The following is a 19,096-nucleotide window of genomic DNA, read 5'->3' as shown; positions in this document are numbered from 1 at the left end:
GCATTACCTATCCTTTGTGTGTGATTCAAGTGATAATGCCACATGGAAATGTTATCATGTCAGCAGTGCAGGCTGAAGTTGCTGGGTTTAACTACTTCCCCTCAAATTGTGCATGTATCAGCATCCGTGCTTAAGCTATTTTATATTTATTAGCATCCATGCATAAGCTATTTTGTGTTCAATCAGCATCCACGCATAAGCTATGTTGTGTTCATCAGCATCCATGCATAAGCTCTGTTGTGTCCATAATTAATTGATTTTGTGTTTAACTGAACCATCAAGAGGCCTGTGTGTTCATCAGCATCCATGCATGAGCTATTTTGTGTTCATCAAATTCCATGCATAAGTTATTTTGTGTTCATCAGTATCCTTGCATAAGCCACTTTGTGTTCATCAGCATCCATGCATGAGCTATCTTGTGTTCGTCAGCATCCATGCATAAGCTATCTTGTGTTTGTCAGCATCCATGCATAAGCTATCTTGTGTTTGTCAGCATCCATGCATAAGCTATCTTGTGTTTGTCAGCATCCATGCATAAGCTATCTTGTGTTTGTCAGCATCCATGCATAAGCTATCTTGTGTTTGTCAGCATCCATGCATAAGCTATCTTGTGTTTGTCAGCATCCATGCATAAGCTATCTTGTGTTTGTCAGCATCCATGCATAAGCTACCTTGTGTTTGTCAGCATCCATGCATAAGCTATTTTGTGTTCATCAGCATCCATGCATAAGCTATTTTGTGTTCATCAGCATCCATGCATAAGGTATTATGTGTTCATCAGCATCCAAGCATAAGGTATTATGTGTTCGTCAGCACCCACACATGAGCTATTTTTGTGTTCGTCAGATTCCATGCATAAGTTATTTTGTGTTCGTCAGCATCCATGCAGAAGCTATCTTGTGTTCGTCAGCATCCATGCAGAAGCTATCTTGTGTTTGTCAGCATCCATGCATAAGCTATCTTGTGTTTGTCAGCATCCATGCATAAGCTATCTTGTGTTCATCAGCATCCATGCATAAGCTATCTTGTGTTCATCAGCATCCATGCATAAGCTATCTTGTGTTCATCAGCATCCATGCATAAGCTATCTTGTGTTTGTCAGCATCCATGCATAAGCTATCTTGTGTTTGTCAGCATCCATGCATAAGCTATCTTGTGTTTGTCAGCATCCATGCATAAGCTATCTTGTGTTTGTCAGCATCCATGCATAAGCTATCTTGTGTTCGTCAGCATCCATGCATAAGCTATCTTGTGTTCGTCAGCATCCATGCATAAGCTATCTTGTGTTCGTCAGCATCCATGCATAAGCTATCTTGTGTTCGTCAGCATCCATGCATAAGCTATCTTGTGTTCGTCAGCATCCATGCATAAGCTATCTTGTGTTCGTCAGCATCCATGCATAAGCTATCTTGTGTTCGTCAGCATCCATGCATAAGCTATCTTGTGTTCGTCAGCATCCATGTATAAGCTTTTGTTTGTTCAACAGCATGCATGCGTAAGCTATTTTGTGTTCATCAGCATCCATGCATAAGCTATCTTGTGTTCATCAGCATCCATGCATAAGCTATTTTTTTGTTCATCAGCATGCATACATACAATGACTTCATATGAATCATTTTGTGACGGAAGCATGCATACATACAATGACTTCATATGAATCATTTTGTGACGGAAGGTCCACGAGTTCTTTCTCCACAATCTGAGCCTCCCCAATGGCATTGTGGTAACGTCGTCACCTTGTAATCAATGGGTTCTGGGATCGATACTCAGTGCAGTCACAAGTGGTTCAGATCCTACTTTGAACTTTAGGACCAGTACCAGTGCAAGAACTGGACTTCAAAAAAACCTTGTGCTGCTGGCCGTAAATGCTGATCCTCCTTTGCCAAATTTTAAGTAAACATTTCAATCTTTTCTGAAAAAACTTGAATTTGTTTATGAAAGAGAAACAAGGCAGTTCTTATTGAAAGGTAAGATGTGTCCATGAGTCACAAATATTTCTGGGACAAATTAGGCAGTGGCAAGCCTAAGATTTTCTAAAGGAGGGGGTTACATACACTTCTATTAGGAATACTGGACAAAAGGGTGGGTTATGACTCACACCAACAGCCCCTTGGGCATGCCACTGAAATTAGGTATATCATGCTACTGTTTAAAAAGAATGGAGGGACAAAACAATAAAGACTGCACATGGCCTTTTTTGTGGCCTATTTAGAGGTTTGCGAGCACCTTTAGGTCCAGGGGAGATTTGCTTTGGTGCATGCCAAATTGGAAGCTCATTTTTGTGTGCCAAAGAAACACTGCTGACCAACACGATGAAATGGACAGTGAGACATGGTACCTCCAAGGTAAATCGTTCATCTGGACAGTGCATCGTACCACAGCCGCAAGTAAGAACAGTTGCACACCAAATCATGGAGAAAGGATTCGCTCTCTTGTTAAGGGGTACCCATTGATCACTAACTTTTGTTTCGGTATGTACTACAGCAGCCGATCAATGCATGCAGGAGCCTTCTTTTGCTGCACACCAGGTGACAACGCTGGCACCATAAGCCCCATATTGAACTCTTTTAAGTTGGCCTCTCCTTTAGCACGTGGTGGAAAGCTGTGCATGGAAGCTTAGTTCTGATGTTTTAAATTCCATAAATAGTTTCGTTTCGAGTTTGAAGCAGGAAACCACTGACTAGACCATGTTTAGCATTTTTAATGTTTTATTTCCTGAGATTCCCTGAGGAAGGATCCGGAAGCTGATCAATTTGAACAGATGGCTTATGAATAAAGAACTTTTTTTTACACATTTGTTGACTTCTGTGGTTGAATGGTTAGTACAGTGTGCTACGATGCCAGGAGTGCCAGGTTCAAATCCCAGCATGCGCATGGTGCTCTTTGAGAGCGATCAATTTTTTCACATTTTTTTGAAAACATAAATAGGATTTCAAATTGTTCTAAATGCACTTCTTTGCTTCCTCAATCATGACATGGCAACATTGACAAAATTGTTAGAAATATTCAAGTGTGAAGTGTAGTTTGTAGCTGCCTGAGCAGATGGTGCATGCACTCACAGATTGTTTGCCGTCACTGCATTATTTTACCTCAACTAAAGAAGGCCAGTATCCAGTTTCTGTTACTCTTAAGTCATGTTCAGTACTCACTGGTTACAGTTAATACAAAGGAAAATAAGCACAGATAAACAACATATGTTTTGTGAAGTGTGTGAACAAAGCTCAAAAAACATGAACCATTCATTGTGTGCACATTTAAAGATGGAAAATTTACAAACGCCCTACCTTTACTTTCTTGTAGTAAACATCTTGCCATTCAATAGCTTTGAACCACCTATGCCTCTTTACATCCTCTGCACCGTTCTGAAAGAGCAAAATATAGATTAATGCTGTTACATATATAGAAGCCTGATAACAATACAAACTTGCATAAACATAAAGATTTAAATTTTTCTCTGTGTTTGCAAACATCAAACCCCTAAGAGCTAAGCTTTCACTATTCATTCCTGATGGAACACTAATATCCTGCAGCAATTTTACCTGCAGTTTCGTATTTATCTTTTTGCTATTTTTCTGTCTAAGTTAGTTCGCAACAATGGAAATAGATGAAATGGATGCATTACATTAGTCAGAAAAGATGTCAGTTAAAGGTTCGACTAATATTAGTCAAAAAAGTAGTAATCAACATTAGTCGATGGTGCCAATCACTAGTGTCATCTTGGTCTGTTGGTCCATAGATGATCCTTCCAGCCTTGGCACTCAACATGGATGCTTTGAAAGTAAACTTTGGATGTGCACTTGTGTGCTGATAGCAAGTGGATGTTTATTGTTATTCTATTCATATATAATGTTCATTATTATTATTACAAAGTGATAGTCCCTCAAATCTCGTGTAATAAAAGTTTGATTATGGTAAACAAATAGCTGCAAGAGATACACTATTTAGAACTAATAGATTAACTCCTGAAGTAGCAGTGAACTGCTGCAACAAACTTGGTTTGTATCTCAATAATGAATAGTCCTGTGAAGTTAAGATTTGTTCCAAAAGAAACAACAATATTTATATTCAACTTTGCCACTGGAAGTTCACTAAGATGACAATGACCTGTTTTCATAGCATGGAATCAGTGGAACAGTGCTACTCGTAAAATATTTATGTGAGTAAATGAACGTGTAGTTTTATACTGTTTAAGTTAAAATCATAGAAATTCGATTTTTGCACCATTACATATAGAAGAATTGACCAGTACACCCTGCAAATTTCAGCCTCCTTGCTCATTTTCTTCTGGGTAAGGCTCAATACTTATCAACCTCCCCTCGTACTAACTAACTAACTATAACTTCTATTCCTTCACCTAGATTCAGCAAAGGATGACATCATCCTCAAAAAAGTAAAATTAAATTCATACACTGCCATAAACAATAATTAAATGAATGCAAGTGGAATTGTTTATCCTTATGCAAATAAAGGAGAAATCATGCAAACCTAGAATAAAGAGGATAATTATTGTAGCAGCAACAAGAAATCAAGGAATAATCATTTACCTTCATGTTGCCTAGCCTTTTGGTTCTGTCTTGGACTAGTAACTTCTTTATTAAGTCTTTGGCAACTGGGTCCAGATGTCGAGGCCACTCTATTTTCCCCGCAAGGATTTTCTCATATATCCCGAAAGGGTTGTCATCAAAGAACGGAGGATATCCTGCCAGCATTTCGTATATCAAAACACCTGAAATAAATGTTGAGTATCAAATTATATATACTACAGAAAAAACGAACGAGAACTGCAGGAAAAAAGAAGTGATATTCAAGCAATATAAGCCTGATAGTAGTCAGTTTCCCTTCAGTCACAACCAGTAAACATAGTTTTTATTTTGCACTTTTTAGGTCATTTTTCACTATTTTTTGCCATTTTTGTTGCATTTTTATTATTTTGAGTTTTTTTGCTCCTTTTTTGTTGTTTCTTGAATTTTAAATGCATTACTAGCACAACAAACATTTTTAAATTACCTATACCCTGTACCAGCTAACTGTAGAACAGGTGATCGAGAACAAGTAGTGATGCGATACGGCTCCACCAATGAACAGAGAGAGAAACGGGATTGCATAATGGACGACTGGAGTTACCCGATTTCCCTGCTTTGCTGTCAGCATTGCAAACTTTTGAAACCGATAATACCCTACGCACATGGCACTACCCTACGCACTCTAGGTCCGTACGCTTGGCTTAAGAATTTCTTAGGGAAATATTAGGGATAGAACAGCAAGTGCAAATTTTGACAAGCCGTACATTTAGCATACGGACTAAGGTCTGACACCGTACGTCTGTACATGCCATGACATTTCTGTACATATACGGTATTGACCATACGGTTGGCAACATTGTGCTTTCACCAATCAATTTTCCTCCTCCTCCTCTGTCGCTATGTGTGGCCCTGCTCTACAGTTAGCTGGAATAGGGTATAACTTTTTAGCAAGTATGCCATTAATTGACAATATGGCCAACTGAAAAGCACAATATTATTTTTTAACTACAACCTTTGACAGTGGTTAAATATAATTGTGGCACATTTAATTTTCCTCCAGTAAACCTAAAATACATTGGGGGAAGCCTACTTTGAGGTCCCCTTGCTGAACACTATTATCACTTTTATCTGTGGTTTTAAAGTAAAACTAACTGCAACATGCAAAAATATATAATCTGACACCTGCCAAATGCTGACCAACTACTGTATCATGCAAGGCCCACTCTAAAATGAGGTGCCGGACCCTGTGGCCGAGTGGTTAGCACATGGCGCTGCGATGTCAAGAGTCCCGGGTTCAAATCCTGCTCGGGCATGGTTGTTTGTGAATGTCCATTCGTCAATTTGATCATTTCATCACTTATCCCATCTTCGCAAATTAGTCAAGAGGCACAAAACGCGAAGTAAAATAAACTAAATCAATCAATCTAAAATGAGGTGAATGACTTATACAGAAAAACCTTGGAATATGTTTTGTGTGATGTGATAGTAAAAACAAAGAAAACCACATTAGCACTTAATTGTTTCTCCCCTTTACTTCGGTAGTTTAAACCATCAAACAGTTTTTTTTTGTCGTATTATTCAACTACTTTCTTGTATTTGTTAAAAACAAATTTTATTGTTTTTAACAAATATGTTGCTCGCACGTGACGTTTTTACTGTCATACTCTCTTGTAATTTATGAGAAAATCAAGCTTTCATTTTAAGAGTGAACATTATTTTTAGGTCGTTTTTGGAGATTTGTTAGGTCAACTTCCAAGCCCTACTGACACAAAGCAGACTCTTCTGAATCCCTCTCTATCATCGCTTGTCTGCAATGCTACTTCAGTTAAAGAAAATGTGCAAATTCAGGGGTTGGTTCATGACTGTTTTCGGAGGTAGGGTATTTTTTTGGTATTTATCTGTTTGTCACTCAAGTTGGAGTTGCCAATTATAATTATGGATAACCAAATATTTGATGGTGTTATGTTAGCAGTTATTGTTATAACTGAAATGAAATTTAATGTAGCATTTATAAATGATAAACACGTAACTCTAATAAAAAAAAGGGAGCCGATGTTTTATAAGAACTGACTGGCAACAGTGATCGGATCGCGCCTGCGCAGTAACATCACTTAGACCATTGGCTATCCAACAACCATACTTTCGCTAGTCAGCTGTTGGTTATCGTGTGTGTTGGGAGCATGTTAAAATAGCAGCGTGCATACACAATCCCGCCAGGTGCGAGGTCCATTCTGTGATACGATTTCTTCATGCCAAAGGACGAAATGCTGCTCAAATTCATCGAGAATTGTGTGAAGTGTACTGGTGACAGTATAATGAGTGAAGGAAAGGTGCGGCAATGGTGTTGCGCATTCAAAGAAGGCCGTACAAATATCCACGATGAAGAAAGGAGTGGAAGACCGAGCATTCAGACTGACGTTTTGGTGCAGCTTGTGAATCAAATGATGGCAACTGTGGATTGGTGGATTTCCTGGAACCAGGGAAAACAATAACATCACAAGCATACTGTGAAATACTTTCCAAACTCAGCATGCCATACAAAACTGACGACGTGAAATGTTGTGTTCAGGAATTGTGCTTCTCCATGACAACGCCAGACCACACACTGCTGCCCTCACTGTTCAGACGATTCAGAAGTTCGGATGGGAACTTCTTGATCACCCCCGTATAGTCCGGACCTTGCAGCAAGTGACTTTCACCTCTTCCTGGACGTAAAAAAGTGGCTTTCATCTCAACAATTTGAAGAAACTGAGGTATTGAAAACGACAGTGTTGAATTGGCTGAACTCCCAGACAGCAATTTTTTATGCAGAGGGTATAAAAAAACTTGTGCCACGGTACACGAAGTGCTTGGAAAATAATGGTGACTATGTTGAAAAATGAAGTGGATATGTACATGTTTGTAACCAATAATACAATGTTGCTAAACGTACTTTCTTGTTTCCTATAAAATATTGGCCCTTTTTTTTTTAATGCACCTCGTACATTATTTACTGATGTAAATTGGACTTTAGAATAATAAAATTTTAAAAATGTATAAAGGAAAATAAACCTATAAAACCTTTATTCATTGAACTATCTGATTCTAAGCATATTCTTCTGGGAAGAAATTAATATCAGTCAAGTCATCTGAGATTGACACCATCAAACATACAAACGTGATACAGAAATATGTGCAGTCACGGACACTGCCAGGTTGTTACGATTCCATTGAAAGTCAATGTATTCATTAGAACCCAGCAGCGTCCGTGACTGTACAGATTGTAGGGATGGGACAGATTAATCTGTACACTATTGGTATCGGCCGATATAGCCATATATCGGTTTATCAGTAAAATTATCAATTATTTTACCGATCCGATATATCAATAAATATATTGTTATTTAGTGCAAAATTCTGCCATTTTGTTATAATTTTAATGGCTAATATCCATGCCCTACTGTTTAAAAAAGTAAATGTATAAATATGCAACTTCTTTTGCACCGCAGTCACCTTGCAACACACATTTATTAAGGAGGTCGATGATCCAATCAGGTTGTTCAAGGACCATTTGGAATTTCATATCCCTCAAGGATAACCCGGAAGAACAAAAAGGGGTATACCGGATCGAATGTGAATGCGGGAATGAATATGTAGGGCAGACGGGGAGAAACATGCGCACTAGATGGGACGAAGATGATAAAGATATTAAGGAAGGGGTACCATAAACAGGCCTATCCGAACATATCATAATGATCGGACATAGGATTATAAAAAGGGAAGTAATTAGGAAAGAGGAAGTTTATGAAGCTGCATTTATATGCACAGGAAAAAGGAATAAGCTTAAGAGAGATGATGGTAATCTGGAGGAAGGGTGGATCGCTTTTCTTAAAAAGTGGGATAAAGTAGTAAATACCGACACTAAAATGGGTTTTCATGTCACTCCCGAGGTTGTGAAGGCCGTCGTAGAAGAGAGGGAGTTCACCTTGGAATGGTGACTTATAGGATCCTAAGAGGGGAAATTTCACCTTCAACGCAGGATAGGAGCACTCACAGTCCATGTGTTCTACCCAACACTGACAGAAGTAACTACGGAACTGTAATGGGTCTTCGATTTTTATTTGTTTTAGTTGTGGTTTTTATTTTTAACATAGGGAATTTTTAACCAGCGAAGACTTCCATCGGAGTTTTTAAACTGTCACCGTAAGTTTTTTACCGTTTCTATCCTCAACCTGAATCCTCAACTTACGATTTAACAATGCGGTACCATGTTTGGCACCTAAAGTGTTTTATTTTATTACTTGATGAAGGAAGTAGTACAGACTTCCAAAACGTCGTTCTGAAACATTCCTACTCACTCACGTAAATTATTTATATATTTTTATTTGAATTGATAGTGAGTAAAATGCACCATTGTAATATGAAGATAATCTTTGAAAGTTTGTTATGTAGCCTCTCATGAAAATATCATTTTTTGAATGTGGAAAGTCCTGGAACTATTTATTCCTTCGGTTATGGTAGAATATGAAAGTTTGGTTATTCTGAACTTTATTTCTGTTGTCAACCATCAATATAATAAGCTTATTTTCTGATTTGAATTGGATGTCAATTCCCAGTTTAACCCTCCCCCATTCCATGTTCTTCATGGATCATTAATTATTGTAAACTAACTAGGGTTGCCAGATGTCCCCTTTTCCCCAGACACGTCCCAAATTACAGAACAAAGTTATTGAACTAACACCACCCCAGGTGAAACTTCTTGAACCATTTCAAGTTATGGCAAATATTTGTTTGCCTTTTCAGGTCAGAGTGTGAAATTATACTGAACCAATAATAAACCCAAACCTAAAATTCTGATAAAAACTAACTTCACTAATTGTTTTGTATCCTACATTTTGGGTTAAAGTCCTACATTTTTGTACAGCATGTCCTACTTTTCCCTTGTAGCAATCTCGTAATCCTAAAACTACAAAGTGTACAATTTCACATCCAAACAGTATAGTTATCCCACACCCCCAAAACTTCAGCATCTCCATAAAATTTTTCACAAAGGCCTAATTTATAGTGTTTTGGGCTCCTCAGGTGGAAAATTCTGAATAAATCCAAGCAATGAAGACTTTACTGTACCAAGAGATATTATGTCAATTATATTTCTACTCTACAATCACAAATCATTTCAAACCTACTAGATGGAGGACTTACCTAGTGCCCACCAGTCAACAGCCTTATTATGTCCCTTAGACTGGATGATCTCGGGAGCTAGGTACTCAGGAGTTCCACATAGTGTCCAAGTCCTACAATGAGCACAAAGGTAAAAATACATGTACTGTATGCAGCAATATTTGTGATTCACTCAAATGGACCAAGTAACCACTTTTAACTTGTTTATCTCCATTACAAAGTAAATACAAAAGAAGACTCCTATTCATAACTGGGAAAAGAGATGCGGTAGTATATAAATATGGAGAAACTAGTATTCACTTTATCCGCAAAAATGTTTTTTCTTCTTTGTTCTCTTAATTTCAGTGGCCACTGCCACCATCCTCGTTGGAACTCACTGTACTGTTGCTTGGCGTGCGTCTTTTGTTCGTAGTTGTTGGGAGGTTGATTGTGGCTGGTTAGGGTACCTGACCTGTATGTCTGCTTTACTGGACCAAGTGGAAAGTTGTGCTTCTGTGTAGCCATGTTTCAGGGCTATTTCAGTGATGGTGGCTATCTCTTCTCTGCAGCAGAGAATACAGATCAGGCACCCTAACCAGCCACAATCAACCTCCAACAACCAATATAAATGGTTTGCCTTCCCCTACTATCCCACCACATCCAACCGCATATCCAAAGCCCTTCTCCCATATGGCATCAAAGTAGCGCACAAACCCAATGCTAAAATAGCTGATAAACTAAACAAACACAAACGGTACTTCCTCTCCCCCCTTGATAACCCAGGTGTATACGATGCAGAGTGCGAGTGCAAGGCACATTACATTGGCAGATCCATCAGATCTGTCAATGAAAGAAACCAACAGCACGTAACGGATGCAAAAAAAGCCCAACCCACTACTGGTCTTGCCAAACACATCAAATACCATAGCCATAAAATTCAAAAGGTACAAGTCAAACACACTGCCCACACACTCGTAGATATCAAAATCAAGGAAACACATGCCATAATGCACTTCCGGCACAAGCTGAACATCGGTAGCGGACAGGCACACCACACTTGGATTCCGCTACTACAACTGCTGCAGATAGAAATATCTACAATGTAGTCAACAGAACAAGAATAAATTACAATTTCAATTACACCGGGAAATAGCAGCAGACGACATGGGCGCAGACGTACAGTTAACAACAGCGGACCTAGCAGCGGCCGGAGAACTACGAACAAAAGACACACGCCAAGCAACAGTACAGCGAGTTCCAACGAGGATGGTGGTGGCAGTGGCAACTGAAATTAATAGAACAAAGAAGAAAAAACTGTTTCGCAGATAAAGTGAGTACTAGTTTCTCCATATTTAAGACTTCTATACTTAAAAGTTTTTTTTACACAAAAATATATAAATTTATATCATCATATTTTTTTCTTGCATTTAACAGAATTGAATTCAAAATGAAGTCCTTTCAAAATTAATTTGTTCCGAGGTTAGATGTGCACACAAATCTCACTTACCTGTCGGTGAGTTTTTTGGCAAAACCGAAGTCTGTGATTTTTAAGTGTCCATCCCTGTCGAGTAGAAGGTTCTCAGGTTTCAAGTCTCTGTATACAATGGACTGAGAGTGCAGGTACTCAAGAGCCAGGACGATTTCAGCTGTATAGAAGTTACCTAGAACATATAGAATGCATTGTTATTTGATACAAATTTCACACCAAAATGGGAAGGGCACTTCACTCCAAACTGTATACATTTGACTAACCTCTTTCCTCTCCATATTATCCTAATTATTCATTTTACTGGTAGTGAACAAACATCCCTTTGCTGATTCATGGTTTCTGTTTCAGCAAAAGTCTATTTGTGCACATAATATGCAATATTTCAGATTGAAAACATTTCTTGGATATCTTTAAATATCTGTTTCCATATAAACGAATAACAGAGAAACAAAATCGAGAATTGTTTCACCGATATCCATGGATACTGAAATTGTTATTTATACAACTAAGCATGTCAACAAAGATGCACCAGGAAATACAACCCAGTTCATGTCCAAGACAGGTTGCTTGTCATTCCATGTGAAAATTGGCTCCTGCGTAACCAAATGGTTAGCTACCTTGCCTTTGGTGCAAGAGGTTCCAGCTTCGATTCCTGGTGGAAGCCCCCAAAATTTGGATTGATTGATTTGGTGTTTTAAGTCCACTTTATGCACAGTAACACTAATCAGGACTGGATATACAGTTTAAAGTGCATGGCTACTGCTGAATCGCCCTGCATTTCTAAGGTATGAGAACAGCTCACCTCCATCGGGAGCCCCCAAAATTTGTATCATTGCAGAAGTATTATTTTTTTAATGCACAATGATTTATAGCTACACATTGATTATAAAAATTATTCATAGTACTTACCCGTTGTACTGCTGAATCGCCCTGCATTTCTAAGGTATGAGAACAGCTCACCTCCGCAAACATATTCGAACAACATATACAGGAAGGAAGAGTCTCTGTAGTGCCACCGTCTGAAAGAAAAACAGAAAAATTATAATTGTTTCAATTTATGTAGTCATAAATATTAAAATTTTATGGAGTGCTTTGATTGATTGATTTATTTAACTTCACATTTCTGTCAGTTTTGGCTAATTGGGAAGATGGGGATGAGTGATGATGTGATGAAACTGATGAAGGGGCACTCACAAAGAACACCCATGCCCTGGCCGGGATTCAAACCTGGGACCTCTGGCATCATAGCACTCTGTGCAAATCACTCTGCAATGGAGGTTGGCATGGAGTACTTTGAGACAATACAAGTTAAAAGAAATAAAATGTCAACCACAGTATAAAAAGTGACAAATTTACATGCCCACATATCCAACTCTATCATAATATTTTAAAGGAAATGAAATAAAGTGACAACCTTTCAAAGATCTCTTTTAATTTAATACAAATACAACCTTTCTATTAGTATTTTGGTTGAATGAACTCTGATTCAAATGTATGATAGATTAATTGCTAAGTTGACAGGCACCTAGCCAGGCAGGGGCCAGGGGGGTTGAGCCCCCCTTGAAGTACCGTCAGCCCCCCCCCCCCGTACTGAGGTCAGCCCCCTTGACATTAGGTAAAACTATTTTGTGTAATTTGTTTGCAGTGAAAAGTGAAAATGTAGACAGGAGAAATTATTTTGCTCACAACTTTGGTGAAGGATAAATTCAGGGGGCATGAACAGCAGCTATTACATTCGTTCATCTTATTTATAATAAGAAGTCTTAAGTAGCGGCAAGTATTTAGGAGATTTCTCTTCTCTAGACTTCAGAAAGTTTCTTCACAGGGGGAGCTTCCTTATCTGTACCTTCGTTGCCCCTGTTGTGACCTCCCATTTATACAGAAATCTGTGACTTTGATGTCATTATGCAAATTCCCTCCACATCTGCATCAAAGTTTAGCAGTTCCCAAGGTTTGGGAACGAAGGGGAGTTTTATTGTTTCGGGGTAGTGGAATGTACGCAGGGGCGCCGACTTGTCAAAATTATTGGGGGGGCTCTGCTCACTGAAATAAATTAATGAATGACTCACTCCCTCCCTTTTTTAAAAAAAATTTGGCCTCAGTGTTCGAAATCTCGTAAACGCCCATGAATTCCTAAAAAATATCAAAATTTTCATTCACAGTTCGAATGCAGAATGTCAATTATTCACATTCCCGACTATTAATATCTGCTACCACGGAGCGCAAAACAGATCTCCCTAATACTGTATATCAACGATCTCGTTCTGAATGTCATGTGAGAGCCATTTGTAGCCCGAACGTCCCATCCACTCCCCTAGTTCATGCACATCGTCTTTTGAAACTCTTTAGTAAAAATTTGTTAACAATGCTCATAATTATATATGTTATCTAAGTGTCCCCTCCAATTTCCATGAAACTTGGCAGGTGTATAGAGGGGGCCAAAGGAAGAAATACGTGTTTTTTGTTTCGGCTAAAAAAAACTGTTTGAGGAGGCAATCCCCCCCCTCAAATGTCAAGATGAGGACAAATTGAAGTGGGGATCTGACCCCTGTGTCCCCCCGACTTCCATGAAACTTGCCAGGTGTATAGAGGGGCCCAAAGGAAGAAATACGTGTTTTTTTTGTTTCAGCTCAAAAACGGTTTTAGGGGGCACCCCCCCCCCCTCAAATATCAAGATGAGGAGAAATTGAAGTGGTGATCTGACCCCGAAACCACGTAAATCTGGCATAGGAAGAACACGCACATATAATTGGAACACACACAGCACAGAACTGTAGGATTGTCGGTACCAAACGCAGTGTAAGTGTAGAGAGATGCCGAATTCATAGACACCGTTGTTCCCGGATAGGCATGGGCATAACAATAGACGGACCAGAGCAGCATAACGGAGCGTGGTTAGCCGAAACAAAAAAAAAACACGTATTTCTTCCTTTGGGCCCCTCTATACACCTGCCAAGTTTCATGGAAATCGGAGGGGGACACTTAGATAACCTCCCTCATGTGTTTTGCTGTCTCTGGTCATAGCCCCCCTCCCCATTGTTGATAGTTTAGCTGTCTCAGCCCCCCAGCGTTGATGGTCTAGAACATTTCAAATGTGTATTTAAAGTTAAATTCCTGTGGCACAATTCAGATTAAACTTTACAAGAGAAGCAAAGTAATACATTAGATCCTCTTAAGCAAATTATTTGGATGGCTCTGCCCCCACATCGTTAACATTGGGGGGCTCGAGCCCCCCCAAGCCCCATGGAGTCGGCGCCTATGAATGTACGGTAGGCACTATGATAAATATCTATATCATCAAACGTAGTATGGAGTTTGTAGTAAGGGATGATTTCAGTAGCATCCAATTAACCTTCAAGTGATATTTTAAAAGATATGGGCGCTTTTCATCGGATGTTTACCTTTCTGTGCTTCCATGGCGCGGGCGGAGAATGCACATCCGGTTTTGAAAAGAACAACATTAAATTCAAAAGAGTTGTCTTCGGAAAAGGCGACAATATTTGTGTGGCTTTTGGTTTCAACATGAGATAGGGAACAAACAATTGTTCTCAGATATGTTTTCAATATTTTCAGACAGACCCGATACGGAAAAATCGGTGGATTTAGGCAGTAAAGCGAAAGGATGGGACATAAACATGAGGGAATAGGCTCTGCAGTCGGCACTTCATCAAATCAAATGAAAATATTTTACGTGTTTCGAAAATTATAATTGTCTAACGCACATGTGTTGACTAAATTTTAAAGTTGGAACTATTAATAATCATATTATAGACAGTGTTAAAGGCGGAGCTACTGCGGAGCATGCGCACTCGTCTGGTCCCCCTCAAACATCCGGTTACGCTTAGGATTCTATGGACGTTAATACGAAAGGGCAAAGTAGTGATTCTTTTACAAGGAAGTAGGGTGTCGGCTGTGTATCATATGGTTGCACAGTTCGATCGGGAACAAATTTATTGAGTCAAGTATCACTTCGTAGGTTTCTCAAGGACGTAGAGAGACGAAACCTGTTGCTACAAGCAGAACGAGAAAGGACTGGTACCCGGAAAGGATGTTTACGACTTGCATTTTGTTACAAACACGTTGATCGTTTATCTGCGTATTGTGTTGTGGTGAAAAGCACGCCTCTTAGTGAGGTTTCAAACCGAAGCGACACGCAACAGCAGTGGTTCGTACCGAAGTGACAAGCGACACAGGCCCATTTAGTCTATAAATAAGCATTTACCGCTCATGGGAAATCAAGTCTCAGTCGGCACAATACACGCCATTGGGAATCTGAGCGACACGTACAGCTTGTCGTGTCGCTTCGGTTCGAAAAATTTCATTGATCACTGAGGTTTCACTTTTAAGTGGCACAGAGATTACACACCGAAGCGACAAGCAACGGCCATGGACGTCCGTAGGATTTTTTAAAGGGAGGGGCAAGGAAGGTATTTTTTTCAGGGGGGCGAACAAGGCACATTTTCTCCAAAAAATAGTGTTGTTCCCTTTGTTTAAATTTGAATTTATGATGTTCATGCAATAATTAACACACATTATTGTGGCTAAATTGAAATTATATGTGTGAAATACATAATTTTTGTTTGACTTTCATTTTCCAGGGGGGCACATCCCCCCTTGTCCACCTTCCGGACGCCAATGGCAACGGCCCCTTTACTCTAAAAGAAACAATTCACCTCGCATACGAATACAACAGACCGAGGCGACACGATGCATGGTACTGAGAAAACAGTCCAGTCCAAGCGACATGTGCATTTTCTCGTGCCTAATTGGTTCAAAAGGAAGCTTTCAGACTGCAGCGATACGTGTCTCTTGGAAACCAACATTCAAAAATAAACAACACCTTCCGAATTAAAGCGACACGACAAATTGCAGGTGTCGCTTGTCGCTTTCATGTCGCTCGGACTGGGTCGTTTTATCAATACCGTGGATTGTGTTGCCAAGGCCTGTTATTTGCCGAAGCGTGACTGATAAATGGTTTGCTTTAGATCGAATGCTTCTGTGCGAAATCCCGATATCGCTTGTCGCTTCAGTCTGAAAACTTCCCTGTTGCTTGAAGTAAATTCGTGCAAGTGAAAGTGGCATGCCATATCATAGGTTTTCTCTAAATCCCTCAGGCGGAAAGGCGACGTTGAAAGCACATATATTTACTAGCATTTGATATGTCTCATTACTTCTACAGATTTGTTGGCTTAAGCATACTTTATAATATAATAATATCATTAGTATTATAGAATTATCTTTCCCTCACTTTTCCATTTTCAAAATTATTGAATACCTAAACGTTCGTCGTGCGTGTACATTTGATATGTGTATGTACGTAGTGTGCTATACAACTGGCGGCCACAAAGACACGTCATATTTTAATAATTTGGTCTGCAGTTGTTCATCAGACGGATTCTAGACGTCCACTCCTTCATAGTAGAACTTTAACAAATACCTTTCTTGACTATCGCCGCACAACTGATGAAAACAAGCGCTCATTTCTTACTTCGTATGATGGTGAATCTGCACTGGCAACAAGGGGGACTGGCCTAAACCGGAAGTTCCGGGGGGACCGGGCAAAACCTCACCAATGTTTATGTTTACATTTTTAACACGGTCTATAACGCATTTGCCATTGGCGTCGGTAGGTCAGTCGACCCCTCGCCCCTGGAAATTGGCATCCTTCAAGTTGCAAAAAGCAGAAAGTTTTATTTTTATTGTTAATAACAGAAATAAAGTTCAATTGGTTATTATTCGAACAGAGTAATCAATGTAAAATATGCATTAGATCGAAAACATGAGTGAAAAATACAGGAACCAGGATATATTTTCATATTCCACCATTTAATCCAAAGATTAAATGGTTCCACTGTTCTCAGATTTCGAAAAGTTATAATTTCAAATGAGGTCACACAATACAAACGTTGTGAATATTTTTTCCTAACTTCTAAGTCCTTTCTTGAACGGCACTTGCAAAGGTTAATAACAAAATACAATAACTGTGCATTTCAGTATTGTAACTATGAAATGTAAAAGTATTAATGGGAAGTTGTGCTGATATTCAGTCAGCTTGTGGATCCAATTGCATGTTGTTAATATTAAACAACAACAATAATAATAAAATTCGAATAAAATTTATTTAATTATTTATATATTATTAGTGTATAATAATAATTTAAACCGTAGTGATTATTGTTATTTATTTTACTGTTGTAATCTAAGTATTTCAATGTTTATAATTATTGCTTCGTTTCAACCTGGAGAAGTCTTTTCAAAAACGAAACTGTTGGTATAGAAGATCAACATTGCCTTGAAAAATATTAGTATTTGTCCCTTACATCTGCATCCAATGGATCCAATCTTTTCTAGGTACCTTCTCTCTATCACTCAAAATTTCAAGTGATCCATTTTGTATCCGATCTTTTATAAGAAAATAAGCTCGGTGACGATCTGTATTCCACTTGTTTACATTGGAATATTCGCCAAACCGGAAGATCCTTTCCCCGCCATCAATAATCGAATTGTCTGATCGATCATTTCTTGTTTACTCAGGAATAACCCCCATAGAAAAATATAGTATTTGTGTGATATTTCTAAACTTTGTGTAACTTAATGACCCCCCCACCCCCACCCCACACACATAATTTTGTTAAACTTTTGAAAAATGGACTTGATTTACAAAGCCCCCCTGATAACCTGTGAGTCCCCCTCTCCCCTGGAGATCAATTCTGGCTACGGGCCTATAAGTTGAAAGAATATGTAGGTTTTAAGTTCGCAGTTATTCACTAGTAGTACTAATTAACACTCCTTTTTATTAAGTTACGAGTATAATCCAATGTTTGTTTAATGTTTAAATATGAAAACGTAGAGGTAAGAAAATTCAACTTAGCCCCTTATATTTGAAAAATTAGATGATGCTAAACATTTGCTTACAATCAGGGAACGGTATGTAAATACGTACACATTTATGTATGAAGCTGAAATCAGTCATATTTTGTAATATCTTTGCGCATCATGGCAAAAAAATTCGAAAAACTCCGTTTTTATTTTCCATATTTCTACATGCTTTGGCTCATATTTTCCATGTTTTAGTTACCTTTGCATATTGTTTACATATTTAAGAACATTTCTCAACATATATACAATATATATGTATTTACACTTTTAGCACATTTACACTACATGTAAATCCGTTCCCTTCTATAATAAATGTACATATGAGTTGTTGTTGAGTTTTTGTTTCCAAGTCCACTTTATACAAGTGGGGAACTGGACCTACAGTTTAAAGTGGAAACCGGACCACTATGTGCCTCCACTGGGCATCGAACCCTACGTTCATTACGCCATTTTTGGAGGTCCAAAAATGTATATATGAATATTAAAATGTATTTTATAGTTTTTAACACACAATATCTTTATTCATTGTTGGAAAAAAAGGTAACCAACTTCATTACTCGATTACCTGAAAAATAGAAGTATTACTTATAAATAAACTTACAGCTGTACGATGAAAGGATGCCTTATTTGCTGCAGAATATTCTTTTCATTCTTCACATGTTCAACTTGCTTCAGCCGGATAACGTCGCCGATGGCAAGAATTTTCATCGCTCCGTAGTTCTTGGTCGCCTTTTCCCTGCACAAGCACACTCTTCCGAAAGTCCCTGTTCCTGTAAATACAAAATTGGCTTCTTTCAGTTATTGGAGAAGACAGAGAGAGAGATGTGCACGTAGTCAAAAGTTTTAATACACTAGCCAAGTTTTCATAACATTTTTCACGAAGGGCTTACTCTTCGTCTACTGTAAGAACGAAGTCAATGTAAACAATGCACGTGGGTTATGAGAAATCCTATCTGTTGTTCAAGTGACAGCTGGGCGGGAATGGGTCTGGTCAAAGCAAACTATTGTAGGTGGCAGCAGCAGCCCTGTTGTGTCCCCACGCTTTTGATCGTGGTCGGCAATTGTT

The 19,096-nt window shown here is 38.7% G+C and overlaps 1 protein-coding gene across 1 annotated transcript in view; it reads right to left on the bottom strand.

Moving 5' to 3' along the window:
- The window catches only part of Pka-C3 (Protein kinase, cAMP-dependent, catalytic subunit 3), a 479,613-nt gene that overhangs the window by 2,161 nt on the left and 458,356 nt on the right, over positions 1-19,096 (bottom strand). The window contains exons 2-7 of the mRNA XM_083118305.1: positions 18,632-18,800; positions 12,061-12,170; positions 11,170-11,323; positions 9,705-9,796; positions 4,545-4,726; positions 3,285-3,362 (exon numbers count right to left, since the gene is read on the bottom strand). Of these exons, the coding sequence (XP_082974431.1) occupies positions 3,285-3,362; positions 4,545-4,726; positions 9,705-9,796; positions 11,170-11,323; positions 12,061-12,170; positions 18,632-18,800 (785 nt within the window). The remainder of the gene's footprint in view (positions 1-3,284; positions 3,363-4,544; positions 4,727-9,704; positions 9,797-11,169; positions 11,324-12,060; positions 12,171-18,631; positions 18,801-19,096) is intronic.

This window comes from Lepisma saccharinum, chromosome 3, assembly GCF_977018435.1.
Source record: "Lepisma saccharinum chromosome 3, izLepSacc3.1, whole genome shotgun sequence".
Classification (NCBI taxonomy): Eukaryota; Metazoa; Arthropoda; class Insecta; order Zygentoma; family Lepismatidae; genus Lepisma; species Lepisma saccharinum.
Note: the sequence above shows the minus strand (reverse complement) of the source record. Positions and strands in the feature narration are given on the sequence as shown.